The 14326-nt window shown below is 42.6% G+C and overlaps 1 protein-coding gene across 2 annotated transcripts in view; it reads right to left on the reverse strand.

The window, feature by feature from the left end:
• OSBPL11 (oxysterol binding protein like 11) overlaps window positions 1-14326 on the reverse strand; it is a 60427-nt gene that overhangs the window by 14745 nt on the left and 31356 nt on the right. For both annotated transcript variants that reach the window (XM_084802147.1, XM_084802146.1), the window contains 4 exons: window positions 13560-13761; window positions 10907-11052; window positions 4526-4666; window positions 2141-2639 (listed from right to left, as the gene is read on the reverse strand). In XM_084802147.1, coding sequence (XP_084658273.1) covers window positions 2141-2639; window positions 4526-4666; window positions 10907-11052; window positions 13560-13761 — 988 coding nt within the window. The remainder of the gene's footprint in view (window positions 1-2140; window positions 2640-4525; window positions 4667-10906; window positions 11053-13559; window positions 13762-14326) is intronic.

Consider the following 14326-nt stretch of genomic DNA (forward strand, 5'->3'; position numbering starts at 1 on the left):
CAGCCAGGGATACAAGGAGAGCCTGTTTCACCTAGGTTTGAATAAATATAGCAAAAGTAATATTCATAGAATCCTAAAACCTCAGTTTAGCTTTTTGGTTTTGGTTGACAGGGTTTCTCTGTGTAGCTTTGGCTGTCGTGGAAAGCGCTCTGTAGACCAGGATGGCCTCAAACTCAAAAACCACCTGCCTCTGTTTCCCAAGTACAGGCTTAAAGGCGCGGGCCACCACCTCCTGTCAGTTAGTAATTAAATTAATTTCCCTCTAATGTTGAAGAGCATGACAAAAACAAAATGAATCATCATAAATCTCATTGTGACTGTGTGTATATGGGGTAAGCACGTATTTGTGTGTGCATTTGTATAGGGTGTGCACTTGCACCTGTATCTCGAGACCAGAGGACAACACGCAGCATCTTCCTGTAAGAAGGCTAACCCTGGAGTCAGATCTGCTTGCTTCTGCCTGCAGTGCTGGAGTCTACCACACCCAGCTTCCACCTTCTCTTTTGAGGCCAAGTCTCTTACTGTTTACTGCCTGGCTTTTCTGTGATTCTGGCAATTCATGAAAGCACTTAGATGGTAAAGAAGTCACTGTATCTTCTCTCAGGATTCAAAGATGTTGAAAAAGGCAATGCTCCTCCTCACGTATTTAAGAGGCAGAGGATATACCGCCAGATTATTCTGCTATAAGCTAGTAAGAACAGCTGTCCTTTGGGAGAATGTGACCAAGATTGAGGTTCTAAATATGCCCAACCTTCTTCCTTCATAGATCCGTGTCCCGTCACCTGTAGATTTCAGCTAATCCTATTCTTAAAAATTAAAGCTGAGCTGGGTGCAGTGGCATGCACCTGTAACCCTAGCACTCGGGGAGGCAGAGGCAGGTGGAGCTCTGTGAGTTCAACCATGTACAAACCAAGTCCAGGACAGCCAAGGTGACACAGAGAAACCCTGCCTTGAAAAACCAAAAAACCAACCAAAACCAAAGCCAAACAAAACCCAAAAAAGAAATTAAAGCTGAGGGGCTGGAGCACTGACTGTTCTGTGAGAGAAGCCAGGTTCAGTTCCCAGCACTCACATGGTGACTCACAACAGTCTGTAACTCCAGTTCCAGGGGACCTGACACCTTTACACAGACATATGCAGGCAAAACACCAATGCACATAAAATAAAAATAAGTCATTAAAAAATTAAAGCTGACTATATAAGCACAGAAAAGTATTAAAAGCAAGTTCAAACTATGTATCTCTGGATTAATGAGCTAGTGTTACTTTTATTTTCTCCTCTGGACTTGTTTATTTGTTTGAAACAGGGTCTCCTCTGGCTAGCCTGGAACTCCCTATGTGCACCAGGCTAGTCTTAAACTCTCAGAGCTCTGCCTGACTATGCCTCTGGATTAAAGATGTGCTCAACTGGGGCTGGAGAGATGGCTCAGAGGTTAAGAGCACTGGCCATTCTTCCAAAGGTCCTGAGTTCAATTCTCAGCAACCACATGGTGGCTCACAACCATGCCCTCTTCTGGCATGCAGGTGTACACGCAAGCAGAGCACTGTATACACAATAATAAATAAATAACTTAAAAAAAAAGATGTGCTTAACCACGATCCAAACTTTCTACACTTCATAGGTGTAGTGGTGCGCATCTTTAATTTCTGTGAGTTTGAGACCAGGCTGGTCTAAAGAGTTCCAGACCAGCCAGAACTACACAGTGAGACCCTGTCTAAAAACAAACAACCCAAAAACCTTTATATTTAAAAAATTAAGCTATAGTTTAGATGAGAATTTTTATTTGTCCACAGCAGTAGCATATGACTGTGGTGTGTCCCAATACAATGGAGCACAATACAAACTAGAACCAAAAACACAGTATACGTAGTGTTTAAAATCTCTAACTAGGGACTGGCACGGGCTGCTCTTGCAGAGGGCATAAGGGGCTCAGTTCCCAGGCCTCCACATGGCAGCTCACAACTGCCTGGAACTCCAGTGTAGGGAATCCTCTGTGGTTACTGCATGCATGTGGTATACTTACAAATATGTAGGCAAAACACTCATGGACAAATCTCAAAAACCCTATAGCTAATACCTTGGAGCCTTTCCAAATCTCCTCAATTTGATACAAAAACCAGAGAATAGTTTTTCTACTCACCTTCTCCAACCATCGTCACACCTATTGACATGCCTAAGAACTTGCTTTTAGTCCAGACATGGGCATTTACACACATCTTCCTTTCTGCACATTCTGCATAAAATCCTGAGACTGGAGGATGATGGGAAACCTGCTCAGCAACAAATCTGACAGTGTAACAGTCTGAGGCCCCCTGGGCCAGAGCCTCCTCCAGCACAGGAGCATGATTTGTGACGGCTGGGGTGGAAGAGCTGCCACTCACAGTGGATGCCACTTCGCTCTTGGGCATCCTCCAGGAGCAGTGGAAAGTTTCTCCAATGATAGGATTGTACGGCTTCTTAGCAATGGCTCCCTTTCTGCCTTCATGAAATGAGGTAAGGTAGTACTCAACAAAGCGAATCATTCGGTCCTCTGGCGTGGCTCCATTGGTGATGCCTATGAACAGGTCTGGATGAGACATGAAATCTGCATACATCTCCAGTAAGGACCTCTTCTCCAGGATGAATGTCGGAAGCACCACCTACAACATCAACACAATCAACTAAGAAGGGGGTTAGTCCACACATGTCTGCAAATCATATAGGACTTCATCCAGGACAGAAGCTAGGAACACAGACGCAAATCAAAGGATCTGGTCTTATAACAAAAAAGAAAACAAGCCCAAGCATGTTGAAAAGGAGGTGAGACTCTGCCTGAATGGTTAAGATTAAATACAAATTCAAGACAAAAAGACAAGTTAGACTGAAGGATTGACATGGGTTCCAGAGCAGCATGGGCTACTCAGGGCTGTGTCTGACCCTACTCCTAAGGGTTGCAGGTTTCCAGCCTATGTAAGTATGTCAGCACATTGTATAAAACCATAGTATTAAATGATATATATTTTCTCCTTTTCTCTTCATTTTATTATTTTTAACTTTCTGTATATGCATGTATTTGTTTAGGGAACATACAGGTGAGTGCAGTTATAGCAGAAACCAGAAGAGGTATGAGTTCCCTGAGTTACAGAGGGTAATAAGCTGCCCAACAAGGGTGCTGGGAACCGAGGGTGGAAGAGCAGGCGCCGCTCTTTATGCTGAGGCATTCTCTCTTTAAATTGTGGGGAGCTGAGCACTGCAGCACATGCCTATAATCTCAGCACTTGGGAGCATGAGGCAGGATTCCCTCAAATGTGACACCAGCAGGATCATTTGGGAAGCGGGAACCTCACCCGAGAAAAATGTCTCTCTCTGAATGGCTGGTAGGCGAGTCTGTAGGGGATTTTCTTGAGTAGTGATTGATGCAAGGGCCCTGTGTGTGGCACAAGCCCAGGCAGACGGTGTGAGCAAGCCACAGGAGTGAGCAGCACTTCTCCACGGCCTCTGCCTCAGTTCCTGACTCCGGGCTCTTGTCTTCACGGTTCTTTCTTCTTTTTCCTTTCTTTTCTTCTTCTCTTTTCCGAGACAGAGTCTCTCTGTGTAGCCTTGTCTGTTCCAGACTCGCTTTGTAGACCAGGCTGGCCTCGAACTCACAGCGATCCGCCTGCCTCTGCCTCCCGAGTGCTGGGATTAAAGGCATGAGCCACAGAACCCGGTCTTCACATTTCTGCCTTGATTTCTCTTCATGACAGACTGTGAGTTGTAAGTGGAAAGAAGTCCTTTCTTCTCCAAGTTGGGTTTGGCCCTTGTCTTACCACAGCAACAGAGAAGCAAGCTAAGACACAGAGCTACACAGACAGAGGCCGTCTTAATCAGACAAAACAAGAATTGTAGATAAGGATCTCTTCACAGCTCAGGAGCTGGTAGTAAGCAGCTTTCTCACACAGTGTGTCCTGGGGTGCGCACTGCAAGGCTGACGCCTGAGTCTGATCCCTGGAGGGGTGTTTGAAGGAAAGAACTGACTCTTGACTGCACCACCACACACATCACACAGACGCACACAGCTTAAAAAGGAAATGCTCCTGTCAAGCACAGTAAGTCTAAGTTAAAAACAACAAAACCAGGCCCTACAAGCAACCAAAGAAAAGAACAGTGTCTTTTACTTTTCAGGAACGTAAAATGAATTCTAATGGCAAAAACCTTTCCATTTAAAGTACTATAACCACTGGGCATGGAGACACATGCCTTGGGCAGAGAAATTCTGTCTCAAAAAAACCAAAAAAAAAAAAAAAAAAAAAAACAAATAAAATAAAATAAGGCAAAGTGCCATAACCTTTCATCTTGCATTTACAGCCTTTGGTGCACCTTTAATCTCTGCTTGTGAGAGATGTCTCCTAAGTAGCCCAGGCTGACTTTGACCTCACCATCCTCCTGCCTCGGTCTTTCCAGTGCAAGGGCTGCAGATGTACAGTGCCACACTGGGCTGTATCCTGTCAGCAACAAGGCCCGAGGACAGAGCCCTGGCCTCCCGGGCCCCTGAGCTGCTACTTACTCTCGTTAAATCCATGCCCAGCTTGAGCTGTGACAAGAGATGCAGGATAACACTGCGCTGCTCCTCCACGGCCCCCAGGTCATCCTCCTTGTTGTCGCAGGTGTCCTCTAGCTCATCATCTGCGCTGACTTCTTCAGGTTCCTGGATGTGGAAAAGAGCACAGGCCACTAACAGAAAAACTTATTAATATCTACTAAGGAAAAGCAATTGCATCTTGGAGACATTTATACTAAGCCTAAATAAATCAAGGATGGGCAAAGCCCCTTCTGAAAATGCATCTCCCAGCTGGGCGTGGTGGAGCAGGCCTTTAATCTTAGCACTTGGGAAGCAGAGGCAGGTGGATTGCTTTGAGTTCGAGGCCAGCCTGGTCTACAAAGTGAGTCCAGGACACAGAGAAACTGAGTATCGGGGTAAAAAAAAAAAAAAAAAAGGTAAGTAAGTACAACTCCCACCAGTAACACCAGTAAGTCAAGAAACACATTTCCTTTGAAGAGACTGTAATTGTGGTATTGAACAGATAGTGGTCCTGTGACATATGTCTCTCACCTCCTTTTTTTTTTTTTTTTTTTTTTTTTTTTTTTTTTGAGACACGTGTAACCCTGCATTCACTGTGTAAGAGAGGCTGGTCTCAAACTTGAGGTAATTCTCCTGCCTTAGCCTCCTAGATATTGAGACCACAAGAGTGTGTTAACATGCCTAGCTAAAATATACTTATTTTGCAGAAACGGTATGTTTCAAAAAGAGCCAAGAAAGTCCCCTGAATAAACTCAGCTTTGGCCCTGGCCTGGGACTCACCACCACACCTATCATTTTAAGTCGTTCTGCTCTGCGAAAGTCTCTCGCAGTGAAAGGCAAGCTTCCAGGTCTCCTTATTGCAGGCGTAAGTCAGCAAGCTTCACTACATTCAGGAGGGCTTGTTTTGGTTTTCATTTTTATTAAATAAAACAGTTATGGGCATGTGTGCATGGGTCTGTGAGTGCTATCAGTAACAAACATACCAAACTTCCCTAGAACCTCACCAGCAGTCAACCATGTTTATACAGAACGGCTTGCTAACATTCCTCCCAGAGAGCTGCATATGAGGAGCTAGGTTTTAGCTAAGCAGTGGTGGCATGACAGTGTCTCACTGTGTAGCTGAGGCTAGTCGTAAACCCACAGCAGTACCTCCTCACAGAGCTGGGAACACAGATGCAGGCCATCATGCCTCAATGCTTATCAGGATTTTTAAAAAGAAATCATTTTGGGTCAGGCATGGTGGTGCACGCCTTTAATCCCAGCACTCGGAAGGCAGAGGCAGGTGGATCTCTGTGAGTTTGAGGCCAGCCTGGACTACAGAGCGAGTTACAGGACAGCCAGGTGTTAAACAGAGAAACCCTGTCTCAAAAATCCAAAAAAAAAAAAAAAAGAAAGAAAGAAAAAAGAAAAACAACCAAGTAGAACAACTCTAAAAGAATAGTTTCCAATATCAAGAAAAACTATTACATTTACTTACTTTGTATATGTGCATATGTTGTATGTGGGTAGGTGGGTGCATGAGGGGCATGGTGCACACATGGCAGTCAGAGGACAACATGAGGGTGTCGGGTCTCCCCCTCTACCGTGCGGGTCCTGAGACTGAACCCAAGTTGTCAGGCTTGGTGGCAACTGCCTGCCTAAAAACACTGAGCCCAGTTCTCACTGCTTAAAAAAAAAAAAAATCAAATAATTTGTTGGAATAGGAAAAGAAAAAAAATTGTATTTTGAGACAGGAACTTGTTATGTAAACTAGGCAGGCCTGGAACTCAGAGATCTGCCTGCCTCTGCCTCCCAAGTGCTAGGACCAAAGGTGTGCTCACACACCTAGGAAGAGAAATTTTATTAACAGCTAAACACTAAATCTAAATCTTGGTATGAATACAATAATTCGGAAGCTCCACCTTTTCTTCTGTACTGTCTCAGGTGGCACAGGATAGCCTTAAAGTTCATGTATTGCCAAGATGTGTGCTACCACACCTAGCTTTCTTTATTGGTCATTGTTATTTTTTTTAAAAAGCTTAAACTAAAAATGCACTACCAAATGTCAAAAAACACTTTGAAATATACGAAATCCCTATAGACACAGATGGCTAACAATGACAGTAGCCAAGGGCAAGTGAATGTCTAGGAACTTGTGTTATCTAGAGATTTCATGGGAAAAGAAATCACCTGGAGAGATGACTCAGAGGTTAAGAGCACTGGCTGCTCTTCCAGATCCTGAGTTCAATTCCCAGCAACCACATGGTGGCTCACAACCATCTATAGTGTGATCTGGTGCCCTCTTTTGGTAGCAGGCACAACATTGTATACATAATAAATAAATCTTAAAAAAAAAAGCAAACCACCATTCTATTAAGATTCATGCTTGGTTTGTTTTTTGTTTGTTTGTTTTTGTCTTGCTGTCAGCTTCAAGGACAGTAAGAAACTATAGAACTAATTCTGTGTCTTTCTTATTTCTATAGTTGTGTGTATGTAAGTGTTAAGTGTATGTGAGTGTGCATGTGCCATGGCACACATGCAGAGGGTCTCTACTTCCGCCGTTTGGACTCTGTGGGAAGAACGTAGGTCCTGAGGCTCTGCGGCAAGGGCCTCATTCACTGAGCCATCTTGGCAGCCCAGGATCTATGCCTTTATTCCCGTTTGACTGGGCTTTACTTTCTCCCTTGGCCAATAGCAAACAGTTTACTACTATACCTCAGTGAAATAGAATGCATCTGTGGGGGGAAATTTTTTTTTTTTAAAAAAGACAGGATTTCTCTGTTTAATAAATACTCCTGGCTGTGCTGGAACACTCTTTGTAGACCAACATCTGTGAAACTTTTAAACAACAAAGCTCTATTGTGCTGCGTTTCATGGAGTTTAACAGCCTTTACAGTGACAGCTATCTGTGCATATTTTCTATCTGCACTAGGTGATCTAGTCACCATTAGAAGGATCTGGAGCCTCCTCTCAGATCCTGTGCACCATCCCTTACAAAAGTCTCATTTTGTTTTCAGCATGCTCCGCATTCTCATGTGGAATAGCATGCTGGGCTGGCTGACCGTCAGCTTACGGTCTTTCCCTAGTAGATGTCATCTCTGATCTGGCCTTCTCCCATAGCTATGGGTCCATCACCGTAAGTGTTCTGCGGCAACAATACTGCATATCCTCTCCTGTGACACGCAACATGCTCAGAACCACGCTAAGCCTTGCTCAAAAGGCTTCCTGGCTTTGTGACTAGCAACAGAATTTTATCTTGTATTTTGCTGATTTATTTTCCCCTTTGTTTCTACTTCCATGGTCTTCCATCACATTTAATTCTAAGTCCTGTCTTATCCCAATCTTTCCTATCTCTCTCCCTGAGGCACATGACTCTACCGTCTCTCATATTAACACTAGTTCTGCCTGACTCCTTTGGGAACACGGATCACACTGTATTCTACAGAGCAATGCTGCAGGAAGTACCACTCCACATTGAGTACATGACTCTAGTACATAACAACCCTGTGATGGGTTCCCATAAGTTAGACACTCTGTTAATGTTATCTTTATCAGTCTCTCAAGGCATCATCATCACTTTACCGGAGAGGAAGTTGAACCTAAATGTGGTTAACTGGTTCACATCACCACCACCATCATCACTTTTTTTGAGACAAGGTATTATAATATAGCCTATGGCTAGCCTGGACCTCACTATGTAGACCAGACCGGCCTTGAACTTACAGAGATCCACATGCCTCTGCCAATCAAGTGCTGGAATCAAAGGTGTACATCACTATACTATGCCCAATCTTTGGCTCACATTATTAAATGTTCTTCCATTCTGAAATTCACTTATTCCACCCACTTTTCAAATCCTGCCTCCATTCAAAGCTCCACTTTAAAAGCTTTGTTTCCAAAGCATTCCTCTTCTGCATCACTCAATATTCCTGTTTTTTTTTTCCTTTGAAGGGCCAAATCTCAAGAGTATAAGTCATATCAATTAATGAAGAAAAGAGATTCTATGCTCTTCAGTGAAAGAACTATGCCTTGTTTGTGCTTTTCCTCTAATTCCAGACAGTTTGGTAACTGCGTGTGTGTGTCTTATCTTTTAAGAGTTAACTTGCTGTTTGCGGTGACAGTGTGATAGTTCAAATTGGAATCAAAGCCTGTAAAACGGCAGGTGATTTGGGCTTCTGCTTCAAGACAGGAGATGCAGGGACCTCAGCCGCCTTCCCAACGCAGTGCTCAGCATTACATAAGAATGGTTTTGTGAAGCTGGGCGTGGTGATGCATGCCTTCAATCCCAGAGGCAGGCGGATCGATGTGAGTTCAAGGCCAGCCTGGTCTACAAAGTTAGTCTAGGACAGCCAAGGCTACAGAGAGAAACCCTGTCTCAAAAGACCAAAAAAAAAAAAAAAAAAAAGATCTTTGAGATGTCTACTTCGAAGACTGGCAGCACAGCCATGACAAGGTCAATCTGGTTAGTATTGACATTTTCACTGGGAAGAAATATGAAGATATTTCTGCCTGTCAACTCATAATATGGATGTCCCCAACATCAAAAGGAATGACTCCCAGCTGATTGGCATCCAGCGTGGGTACCTATTCCTGCTCCAGAAGAGAGGGGAGGTAAGAGAGGACCTTCGTCTGCCTGAGGGAGGCCTTGGCAAGGAGATTGGGCAAAAGTTATGACTGTGGAGAAGATATCTGAGGGGGCAGCTGTTGCAACCAAGGCAACCATGGCAAAATAACTGACTCCTAGGGTGGCAGTAGTGGCAGCAGTGGCCCTTGAGCCTACAGAGGCTCCTCCCCCAGCCAGGTTCTGCTTTGGCTACGCCCTTGGCTAGACCCCCATACAACTCATTTGATATTTTATTTTGGTTTTCCTCACCCCTTTGAACTGCTGGGGAGACCCTTCCCCTTCCCTTAGATCCCTTGGCCAGGAATGAAAGAGCCAAGGCCTTGGCTCCCCTCTTCCCCTTTTCTTTTTCATCCAATTTGGAATCTGAACGCTGTGGATTCTTGCAAATGGTCTTGTGCGTGTTATCCCATGTATCCCTGGTCTGGTCCCCTGCTCTCCATAGTCCTCCACGCCCAAGTACCACCTGTACAGACTGGGGACCAGCCCCGTTCCTTGCCTATGTCTCTTCCCAAAGCCCTTTAGGGGCCGTGAAAAGGAGACAAGGGGCACAATCCCTCCTCAGGCATCTGGGAGGGCCTTGCCCCAAGAGCTTTTTACTCTTTCCTGTGGGCCCTCTCCCTGACACATTTATTAAAAATCAAACCTGAGTAAAACTACAAGATTAAAAAAAGAAAGAAAGAAAACAAAGAACTTGCTAGTATATCATAACCATAAAGCGTGCACTATTTTTGACTCAGTAACTCTATCGAGGGTATAATAATGTAAAAAAAAAAAAACCTCAAAATTCACAGGAGGGAGATAATAGTTAACACTAGGACTGTTTATAATAATAAGAAAGATAAACTAGATATTTAACAACAGGGACATTAGCTCAGGATCTTATTTTGACTTTCAAACATTAATTATATAGGCCAAACACAAGACAGACAATAGCTTCGATTATCTATGTAAATACGGTAGCCATAAAAATAGCAGACATCAACACAAAAGGCAAAGCAAACAAAATGAAAACAGTGAGATTTGCAACAACAGTACATGTTCAGCAGGATACCACAGTGTAGCTCCTGGAAACAGAATGAGCACCACTTCATGTAACTACTGAAGCTGAGGTCAGACGCCACAGAGTAACATCTGTAACAACTGTGTTTATTGGTAACGGGTGAAGCTTACAGTCTCAATATGATTTTAAGCTTATACATGTAATGGCAATGATTAATAAAACAAAATTAAATTAGCAATGGGTGGTAGTGGCACACTCCTTTAATCCCAGCCTTCAGGAGGCAGAGGCAGGCAGATCTTTGAGTTAAGAGACCAGCCTGGTATATTTCAGGACAGCCAGAGCTACACAGAGAAACCCTGTCTCAAACAACAAAACAAACAAAAAAAACAATCAACAACAAAAACCTCCAGTGTACTGCAAAGCTGGGTAGTGTGGTGGAGCCTGAGAATTGAGGCAGAAGAGGACTATTGACAGTTCAAGGGCAACTAGGGCTACACACTAAGTCCTAGGCCAGCTAGGGACAGAGTGAGACCCTGTCTCGAAAACTCAAACAAACAGATATCTGTGTCTGGCAAAGGAAATGCAAACTAAAATGGGCTATCAATTCTACCTGGAAAATTTATGTTGAGTTCAATTAAGTAGAACAACATTTAGAAGCTGTAAGAATGTTACCTTTGTGTTCTGTTAACACAACAACACACGCTGCTCCCCCTTTCAAGGATTCCTCATTTCTTCCATCAAAACCAAACTTTCATATACCTACCCTTGCTAATACTCCAGATTCTGCAACAGCCTGCGCTTCCAGGACTGCCATGGGCTTGCTCGGTTCAGTTGCAAAGGGCTGCTCAGCTCCATTTTTATAGTGGTTTGATAAAGGTATCTTTGGTTCCAACCACTCAATTGTCGTCCCTGATGAAGTAAGAGAAAAATTTTGCTGAGACCTGCTCATAATCCGGGAAGTTGAGCAGATCTGGATTTTATTAAACAATTTTGTTTTGGCCCTACGAGACTACAGCAGTTCAGCCTGCACTGAAAGCAATCACTCAACTCATTAGCATGAGCACCATGATTGGGCATTTCACAACAGGGAACCTGCAACTTGAAATGAGACACCATGTAAAGGAAATCAAGCCTGGCCAGGGCTATCTTGCTCCTTAGACAAGTCTATGACTCATGAAGTGAGCTCTCAAACAGTCAACTAATCATTGTTATCAATTATATCCCTCTAATAATCAAATGTTTAAAATAGACTTTAGTGGGGAACCACCCCAGGAACCTGAGATGGTAAAACAGCATAATTTGTTTAAATTAGGGATTGCAATTTTCCTAACCAACCAAAGTAACTCTAATTTAAATACCACATCCACCCACCCACCACCCACCCACACACATATGTATATCCTTTATAAAATCATGAACCCAATATACCTTTAAACTGAAAAACTTTTCTGCTGCATAGAGCTGACCTAGTGAACGTCAGTAGTCACATTTAGAGACCTGTCATCTTCTCAGCTAATGAGTCAATGGTCTCTTGTTACCCTCAACTAGTTTAACAAAGTAGATTCTATGCCTAATCAATAATGGAAACGTTCCATTTGATTTCAGAGGCTGATCTGGGTTTCACAGAAGCTAGGTTATGGAGAGCAAGAATAAGGGATGCTCAGACTACCTCAGCAGAAACTGAGAACAGGAGGGACATTAAGTCAAATGCCAGACTTCAAAAGAGAAATGCATGACAAATTGCCCACCAGGCTAGTGGTTAGTGTCTTGCCTTCCTCAGTGGCACTTGGCACTGGGGCATTAAGATTAGAAGAATGTCCTGGCTAAGGTCACGGGGCCTGTGGTGAACTGTACAGAAATGATAACACTGCCTCTCACTTAAAGTAACTATTTTTAATATCACTATCCATATCTTTTCTAAAATTAAGACCTGTGAACATTAATTAGTGGGCTACTTAGCTAACTAGAAACTATAATAGGACTGTATCAAACCAATCAAGTGGCCTCAGCACCCCTCCAAACTAACACATATCTAACTAAGTCGACCCTATGTCCAGGCACAGTAATACACACTTATCATCCTAGCACTTGAGAAGCCAGGGCAGGAGTGGCTGAGTCTAGCCTGGGATACATAATAAATTTACAATTAGCCCAGGCTAGACAGTGATCTCATACCCATGAACGAATGAAATGAAAACATGACTTTATGAAGCTAAACATTCATCTGAACATAGATTTCATTTTTTGTGCCATCAAAGAATTTGAATTGAAAGGTAAGTGCTTTTTTTAACATTATATTTTCATTCTGAAGTGATTTTTAAAAATAAATTTCTACATGCCAAATTTGGAAAAGACAGCAACTACAGTGAGAAACAGCAATAGCAATTAGATAATTCCTCAAACTACCTATATACCTATGCTCCAAAAAGTCCAATGTGAGAGCAACTTTCACTTTGAAACTTCAAAACTTTGCAATTAATTTCAATTTACTCATACATTTTTTCTTAGTCATTAAGAAAACACCAATAAGATTGTATTAGTTTAAGCCATACAAAAGTTTCACAATTGTTTTAAATGATAAATACTACTTAATCAAGTATTTATTTATCATTTAATCTAGTAAGGAGCACCAGTGCTACCTGATAGATTTTTAAAAATTCATAGTGCAGACTAGAAATACGCTATTTCATTTCCTATCAAACTCACTAACTAAAATTAACCCACTTCTCTTACATCAGGGTAACTCATCTTATGTTCAAAGTAGGGGACCAACCTGAAAAAAAAAACAAAGTACTCATCTAAGGATGTAATACAACCAGTAAAAATTCTCCCTAACAAAAGAATGTAACTTGGAAAATATTCTTGATATTTAGTGGAAAACAAATAATATAATACTAAAGAGTAAATGAGCTGCGGGCAGAGCTGGAAATCAGGACGTGCTCACAATGATTCTAGCCTGAACACTTGAATATAAGAATAGAGAGTGATACCACGAAATTTAGAAGAAACTGAGTTGTAGATTTGCCTTTGGACATGTTGAATTTTAGGCCTCTAAAGGCATATTCAATGATGTTAAACATTAGAGCTAAAGTTATTTTGAATTTTAAAAAAAGGACATAATCAGGAAGTTTGCATCACACTAGTGTGCTAAGTAAAAACCAGGCTTTAGAGTGGTAACAGATACAGCCCTTTCTCTGGTTTGTTTGTTTGTCTTTTGTTTTTGTTTTTCATTTTTCAAGACAGGATTTCTCTGTGTGGCCTTGGCTGTCCTGGACTCACTTTGTAGACCAGGATGGCCTCGAACTCCGCCTGCCTCTGCCTCCAAGTGCTGGGATTACATGTGTGCACCACTGTGCCTGGCTTCCATTTCCATGTTTTATGTCTAGTGTTGAATCCCCCTTTAATCTCCAACTCACCTGAGGGCAATGCACCCTTCTGGTGTGACGCATGCTGCAACTGGAGAATGTGAAAGCAGTCATTCAAGCAGTTCATAGTTGCCATGGAAGTAGCTTTGAGCATCAAGAGGTCCTGGTCCAAGGAACTAAGAAGGCCAGAAGCAGGAAGGCATTCAATCCGTCTAATTAGGTCTCGTTGTTGTCCTTCAGCATGAGACATCATCTGAGGAAAATGACAGACCTGTGGGTCTCACTTACTACACGACACGACAAGTGTAATGTTTGCTGGTCATTTAAATAACAGCATTTTCTGAAGCATTTTCAGGGAATACTTGGCTTAGAAATTTACCAGAAGTTTGTTAGGCTATTTTCTTGCTTTAAAAAATTATTTTATTATTTTATATATATGGGTACTTTTCCACATGCATATACATGTACCACTCACATCAGTGCCCCCAGAGGCCAGAAGAGGGCATCGAATCCCTTGGGACTGGAGCTACCAACAGTTATGAGCCACCATGTGAATGCTGGAGAATGAACCCAGGTCCTTTGGAAGAGCAGTCAGTGCTCATAACCACTCCAGGCCTGGCTAGGATATTTTCAATTAAAGGGCATTTTTAATGGTGCTTATCAATTGAAGATTGTGAACTTTGACAGCTGTACTTTTTCTCAGGAAGCAATAAAACACAAAATGCTTGCCACCTTCTAGCAACAATATTAATTTATCCAAGTCACAGAAAGAACATTCAGAACGTTGTCAACAGCAGTGTTGAATTTTTAATTCCACA

The sequence above is a fragment of the Acomys minous genome, assembly GCF_964271855.1.
Source record: "Acomys minous genome assembly, chromosome: 11".
NCBI classification, from domain to species: Eukaryota; Metazoa; Chordata; class Mammalia; order Rodentia; family Muridae; genus Acomys; species Acomys minous.